At 34.5% G+C, this 7,302-nt stretch overlaps 1 protein-coding gene across 1 annotated transcript; it reads right to left on the bottom strand.

The window, feature by feature from the left end:
• Positions 1-1,130: 1,130 nt before the first annotated feature.
• Positions 1,131-5,898, bottom strand: LOC136819712 (uncharacterized). The gene is made up of 9 exons (XM_067075958.1): positions 5,622-5,898; positions 5,317-5,373; positions 5,083-5,151; positions 4,669-4,764; positions 4,130-4,189; positions 3,798-3,869; positions 3,071-3,123; positions 2,011-2,116; positions 1,131-1,310 (listed from the first exon to the last, which is right to left on the bottom strand). The coding sequence occupies exons 1-9, from the start codon at positions 5,810-5,812 to the stop codon at positions 1,262-1,264; spliced, it is 753 nt and encodes a 250-aa protein (XP_066932059.1). The 5' UTR covers positions 5,813-5,898; the 3' UTR covers positions 1,131-1,261.
• Between the last annotated feature and the right edge of the window lie 1,404 nt (positions 5,899-7,302).

Below are 7,302 nucleotides of genomic sequence, written 5' to 3' on the forward strand. Positions count from 1 at the left end.
ACACCTATTGTTTTGGTATGAAATTTTTTGCAAAATTATCAAGTTATTTTATCGTGTCACAATTTCAATTTAATTGAATCGACGTTTCGGGGGCCACTAACCTCCGTTTTGACAACCATTTGTATGAAGAGAAAGAGAAAAGTAAATTTTCTTTTTCAATTCGTAAAGCATTGCCTTCATACCTATTGATAGTAATTTGATGTCGGTGCTATGCTTTTTGATTAAGATATTTCGAAAAAACTAAACCTCCGTTTTGGCGGCCATTAGAAAAATGTGACTCAACTTTGACTGAAAAAAAATCATACAAAAACCTTTATTCTAAGAAAATTATCTTTTGGGGAAGAAACTAGACATGTTGAAGCTTAATTCATAAGAAAAATCTTTAAAGTTTCCTATTTTCTGAATTCACTAGAAAGATATCAATTTGGATAGACGTTTTGGGGCCACATATTGTATTGGTCAATTTTCCTTGAAAAAAACATGAATTTGCTTTAGTTTGTTTTCGTTACCAAATACAAATAATACAAGTATTTAATTTTCCCTAGAGATTACAAGACATACGTAATTTCCTTGAAAAATAAAGGAAAATGTTTTAATGGGCTGTTCCATTAAATTTCTATACAGGGGGATGGACGAACCTTTGCGAGGCAAAAAAAGATGCTTAGAAATGTGTGGATACCCCCTGGAAAATGGCGAGATTTGCAAAAGAACCCTAGGAAATCTCATATCATCGAGAAAATGAGTGATTTAGATAAGAACATTGATCTATGTTTATTAAATAGTGATTCTTATTAATAGCTAGAAATTCAAATTTCTGAGCCGAAAATTTTTTTTACGAAAATCTGCTTCCACCATTTCTTCCCTACGATGGTGGTCAAAAAATCAGAAACATTTAATGATTCAAACTCGAGGAAATCTCAAAAACCTCCTTTTTGGGCTAAAATGTCAAAAATCGGGCTCCGTCTCATTCGAGGGTTTACCATTTTGATTCTTTGTGCAAAATATCGGAAAATTTGAATGAGCCAATCTAACGGAAAGCTCATAACGAACGGACAGCGGTTAATTAATATTATAGGACCTCCACCGGCGTGTAGGTCCAACAATGAAAAAGTCATAAATTTTAAGGGGTTTTAAGAATTTTTATTTGTTTTTTTTATAAAGATAACTAAAAAATATGTACCTAAGGAATTAAAAAAGAACTATTTACAAAATAAAAAATGAAATATACAAAATATACAATTTTCTTTTTGGCAAAGCAATTTCAAAATTGGAGGATTTCATTGTAATCCACCTTCTGGTCATCATCATATCTGAAAAGAAATTCGAAAAAAAATTAAAATAAAGAGCTACCGGGTGACTTTGAAAAAAAGCAAAGGTTTCGTAGCTATCGGCTCAATGAACTTAGGTGCTTAGAGTTCTTCGGTTTCTTCAAGAGGTGCAAAAGCAAGAAAAATCGAAAGATCTCTCTTAAGATTTGGTTCTTATGCCGCACTAAGGATCAGGGTTTTGGTCTGTTCCGCACATACCCGTCATTTTCCAACCCAAGTACCCGAGAGGCTGTCTCCTAAATAACACTAAATGTTGCAAAATAAAAAGTCTGAAGACAAATCACGCTTTCACTTGAAAATTTTTTGTGCTTGTTATGTACATGACATTTATTTCTGATTGGTTCGACATTATTATTGACATTAATAAAGTTATCAGCTGTGAGTTGTAAAGCAAGTAACATGGAAATAAAATCACGTGAATTTTCATTGATATAATTTTGCAACCCGTATATTGTTTTTTCAAACGTAAAAAATCAGTGTATTTTAAAAATTCTTCATGGAATTTTAGAATGACGGTATACGGATTTCGTTGAAGGTTCTTCAAATGCTTTAAAGAGTAATACAATTAGAAAATAACTGTCCCATATGACAACTCAGTTGTATCATCAAAGCCAGCAAAGTTAGTTCTATATTGATTGTCCTATAAAGTGTCTATCAGGTTAGAATAAAAAATAAAACTTACTCGAAGTCTGCCCAGTTAACACTGTCAATTTTAGATTTAGTCACAGGGATGGGCAATGCAGGTGTGTCAATCAATTGGTCTTCGTAAGAAGTATCGACATGCGCGTCTGAAAAAAATAACGAAGATAAGATTTTTTTATTGTGACGGAAGATGTGGTTTCTTTTGCCAAGACGAGAGAGTAGAGTACAGTAAAACCTCTAATTAACGGACACTCTAAAAGGCAGACACCTCTGATTAGCGGGCAATCTCATTTCCCCGGCCGTTTCCTAGTCAAATTCTCATAAAAAAGTTTCTAAAAGGCGGACACTCGATTAGCGGACCCTCTGATTAGCGGACAAATTTTTTCGCACGAAATGGCCAAACCCCCTATTTTAGCTCTCCAATTAGCGGACATTGAATATCAAACGGGTCACAGACGTCCAAAATCGAAATTTTTTTTAGATATTTTTATTTCAAGCACTTAGTAGTCTTATTATTCAAATTATTTCTACAAATTTCCAGTTTTCCCTTAACCCATTCAACGAATTTAGGTGGGCTAAAGAAATCATAAATCACTGGTACTTCAAGTCCGTACCCACCACCTTGATTTAACCTCTTGCCAGTCACTCGAGCTCTGTTTTAATAACGTTTCTCTTGTTCTTCTATGGCCTAGTGTCTGCAAATAAGTATTTTAGACCCCAATTTTTTATTTTCGACACCCTGGGATGGCCTAATTTCAAAATTGGAGCTCAGAGATCAAAAGTTTCTAAAAGGCGGACACTTCTAATTAGCGGACACTAACCCCTTTCCCCGATGGTGTCCGCTAATTAGAGGTTCCACTGTACACCCACTTCTCTCAGACCCGGTTGTTTTTTCAGCCAGTGGGGGGTAAAAGTAACGGACCAAAACTCGATGGGGATTAATATTCCCATGTTTTTTTATGGCTGGGGACTTTATAATTTTCCACTGGGGACGATATTTTTGCCAATTTTTCCTGTGGTAAGGCTTCCCAGTGGGTCTGTGAGAAGGGGGTGTTAGAGCACTCGAACAAATTATTATGACTTTCTTAAAATGAGCTTACCTTTCTTCGTTGGGCTAATAACCACTTTATTGATTTTTTCCTGAGATTGGGAACTGAAAACGATAAAACAAAGGGTAAAAAACATCCAAATTATGCTAAAAACTTTGTCGTTTGTATGCAACAAATTATGGCCAATATAATTTGAGTCAGATCTTTAAATAGACAAAATTAAGAAATAATGCTACAGCTGTAATATGTTGACACGCCTACAGTAAACTCCCCGTTATTCGAAGCTCCAGGGGGATAAGAATCTACTTTGAATAACCGGGAGTTCGAATAACTGAAAAATTCGTTTTCCCGCCAGATTTTCAACTTAACCTTAATAATGGGAAGGATTTTTCTGAAATAACTGATGAGGTCGTCGCTTGTATTATTATGCATTTTATTTTTTGTGGCTGTTAAAGAATTATTCAATACTCTGAACCAATGAGCTCTATCTTAAGTAATTCCGAGACCATTACACTCATCCGGGGGGGGGGGTACTCATCCGGGGGGGTACTAGGTTTGCGAGGTGATGGAAAATCGACCCTTAGAGAGACTTTTCTCAAGTTTTTAGTCGATTTTCACTCGATTTTTGTACCCTTTGAGAGACTTTCGAGGATGTGAAGAAGGGACCCTTATAGCTCGCACATACCTATACTACTAGAATGTTGTTTTGTGACCCTTTTTAGTCACACTCTCCATTTCCTGTTATCTTGAACGTAAAATTTTTATCAAAATTACAAACCTGTTAAGACGAAAGTCTTGGGAGCCTTTAACCTTTTGAACCTCCTGAATTGGTGCGGACGACCCAAAGCCACTACAAGAGAAAAAACAATCATACCAACGGTTTCATTTCAGATAACGAGTAGATCAGATGGCTAGCGCTCAATAAATAATGGTTGCCTTGCCATCATAAATCACCGAAATTTACGATATTTTAGACCCTGAAGCGAACAAGTAAGATGTCCATAGTAAGTAAGTCATTTTCGAAAGGTTTTATTGGACCATCGAGCTAAAATAATACTAGTAATCAAAATATTGGCAATTTTGGTAGAAAAAAATCAATGTTTGACTTACGGCATATATTTGACGTATTCTGCGGGTACAAAAAGGTAGCCTTTCATTTGTACGGGCTTTCTAGAAATGATATTAAAGCATCGTTCAAAGTAGGTAGCAAGATTGGATATTCAAAATATGCCAAATGAGATGGAGTTTTTATAAGATACTTTAATAATTGGTCATTTGAAGTAATAAAAATGACGCGTTCTTTATAGAAAAAGTAACAAAATTGTTTTATTACTAGTTAACGACCAACCAAATCAAATAAGAGCTTGTAAAAACTCCATCTTGTCCCAAATATGCATCCATGTATATGTTATCTTATTTGACATTACGTCAATTTTAAAACAGCTGATTCGTTCCCAGTGACGCTTAGATAGAAAAAAACGCCCTTAAAGTGGTGCATGCAAAACTGTCTTTAAAAAATTTTTGATTCAGGGCGTTTCCGGTTTCGAAATAGGGGGAATATTTGATTCAATAAAGATTCTGAAAAATACACAAATCAAATTTCAAAAAAGAAAGAAAACTTATGTCATTGAAAATTAGATTTTACTCACGGAATTTGCGGTTTGGATTTTGGCTGCTGTGGACCTAATGGTGTTGATAATCGATTTTGGTTTGGTCCACAAACTTCTCGGATGACGGTGATTTTTCTAGAAAACGAATTCCAATCGTTAGAATTCAACATATGTGGATGTGTGTTGGGGGTGTGTTGAAATTTAGAAATGGGTGTTTAATTGTTTGTAAGGTAATTTTTAACTTGTTAGAATTAACATTAAGCGATAATTATAATTAGCAACCTCGTCCCCGTGTATCCCAGGCTTTATTTACGTTACTTATGGACGCCAGAGAATATTATCTAGCGCTATCAGTAAGCATCAAAAAGCTGATAATACGCAGGGAACGAGGTTGCATTATTAGTTATTCCAAGGGCCGTATCATTAATCTAAAAATTTTCCGTTGAAACTTACTGAGAAGGATCATTCACGCGCCAGTCTCGTGATTTAAATGTGCCATCAGCACCATTTGATTTGACAACTCTGTAAAAAATAAAGAGATTGTTTAAACTGAAAATGAAAAACTTGTACCCAAAATCTCTTTATTTTCCATGAGAAGGTATAGCGCCAGTAAAAATTAACCATGACAAACTATTTACTCGGAACAATCAACAATGCGTGCAAAGGTATTTTATGAATAATTCTTACGGTGAAGGTGATTTGACAAACGGCTTCGGAGTAATTCTCAAGGATGCGTTGATCGCTCTTAAATAAAAATAATGAGATTACATGTTGGGTTAAATAAGCTAGATCCTTTTCATTTTTCCAAAATGTGAAGAAAAAATGGATTTATAAATGCCAAATTATAATAAGAACAACCAACCACGAAATAGGGATCAAAGTTGAAAGTCATAATAAGAATTTTGTTCTTATTTCTTCTTCATCCACAACAATGAATCATGAAAGGCTTATTATTTTAAAGGCTAAAGAAGTAAACAAAATAAAGAACCTACTTCTCCTTTGCAAGTTTAACGCGCAAATCCACGTTTTCCTTTTTGTATTTGCGAATCTTTGATTCTTTAACCAAGCAATCATTGCTGGCGAATTTACATTTATTTTTCAAAATTTCTATTTCCTTTGAGAGGCGAGCAATATTTTGCTTCGACTTCTGCAACTCAATATTGGCTAATGTCATGGTATCCATTTCTTAAGAATATTTTCTTATAAGAACTGAACAAAACGCGGCTAATAACCAACTAACTAAAATTCAAACTGTTTCTTGTCCATAGCTTTCGCTGAATTTTAATCAAACTTTTAAATAAAATCTGACGTCAAATATTTTCTCCATAATACAAAGAAACCGACGTCATTAGCTTTCAATGTCATTTTCCTTTCGAAGTCTTCGATTGTTTTTAAACTAATTCCACCAAAGCCCTTTTACTACTGTTTATAAACCTTTGATCAGCTGACAGTCAACTATCCTTCAACCATCAATCTATAGAAATGTCATCTTTCATTCTAGTTGTCAGCAGTTTGAAAGTTCCCGACATCACCGGCACAACACCACCAGTATGCTATAGAAAAGCTGATGGAAACTACAATATTTTTGATACCCAAGTTACTCCGTCCAATGTCTCGGAGGAAATGCTTATTGTCAAGCTTGTTGCCATTGAGTACAATCCAGTGAAACGTGTAACCAATGTCTTGACAACAAAAAAGATGATTGCGTCACCACAGAGGCATGGAAACCAGCCACCACTTTCAATTTTCGAGATAAATGCTCCCATTATGGACTAGAAATGTGGCTGACCCAGCTGAAAATTGGAATGCCTGTCTTAACCAAGGAAAAAACAAAACTGCTCCAGACTCAAGCCACTAACTCTTCATTCAATTTACTCATCTAAAAACAGCCTGACAGATGTATAAATTATATTTTTCTCTGATTTTCATATGTTTATCTTGGAGGGGGGTCAATGATCTTTGTCTCAAGAAACTAGATTCAGTTTTTATTCGAAATCGAAGATCTAAATAATAATTTTACCATTCTAAGCTTAAATTGCTAAAGCTTTTGTATCTGAATTATTATTGAGGACGGAGATCCTCTCATATATTCAAATTTATTAGCTTTATGACTTTATAATTTTTCAAGCCATTTTTATAAAGGCTAAAACAGAAAATAACATATCAAAATATAAGAAAAAGTTTTCCAAGTTTCTTTACGACACTACCGGAATTGATTAATAGGAGACTCTCTCCCTAGATATGTTAAAATACGATTTATTTTATAAGCACAATGAATTCGAAAATGAACCACGTAGTTTCAAAGATTTGCGAAATTAGTGACTCATGAAGCAGACTAAAATTCAAAAATATTCTGAAAACTTTCGACTAATTCCAAAACTTACTAATTCGAAATATGCAAGAAAAGTTACGACAATATTACGGCCTAATTGGTTTAGTCCCCAAACCGATTTTGGTCCGTAGAGTTATAAATAGATCGCAGAATGCACACGTCATTTTCATGCTTGTCCTCGCTAGTTTGTTGTTTTACTACCCTTCCCGGGAATGGCTACCCACAAAAATGAGTTATTAAACAGTGAAAAATAATACCTTTCATAACATAACTGCACACCGCAATATCGTTTTTTTAATATAAAATTGAATCGTAAATATGTACAAGCTTGAAAAAACCTA

This window comes from Clytia hemisphaerica, unplaced genomic scaffold (assembly GCF_902728285.1).
Source record: "Clytia hemisphaerica strain Z4C2 unplaced genomic scaffold, Clytia hemisphaerica genome assembly, whole genome shotgun sequence".
In the NCBI taxonomy this organism is placed as follows: domain Eukaryota; kingdom Metazoa; phylum Cnidaria; class Hydrozoa; order Leptothecata; family Clytiidae; genus Clytia; species Clytia hemisphaerica.

Coding starts and splice junctions, on each gene's coding strand:
- LOC136819712 (XM_067075958.1), bottom strand. CDS start 5,812: ATGGATACCATGACATTAGCCAATATTGAGTTGCAGAAGTCGAAGCAA. Junction 5,152..5,316: donor TTTGTCAAATCACCTTCACC/GTAAGAATTATT, acceptor TATTTTTTACAG/AGTTGTCAAATCAAATGGTG. Junction 1,311..2,010: donor GTTAACTGGGCAGACTTCGA/GTAAGTTTTATT, acceptor ATTTCTTTTCAG/ATATGATGATGACCAGAAGG.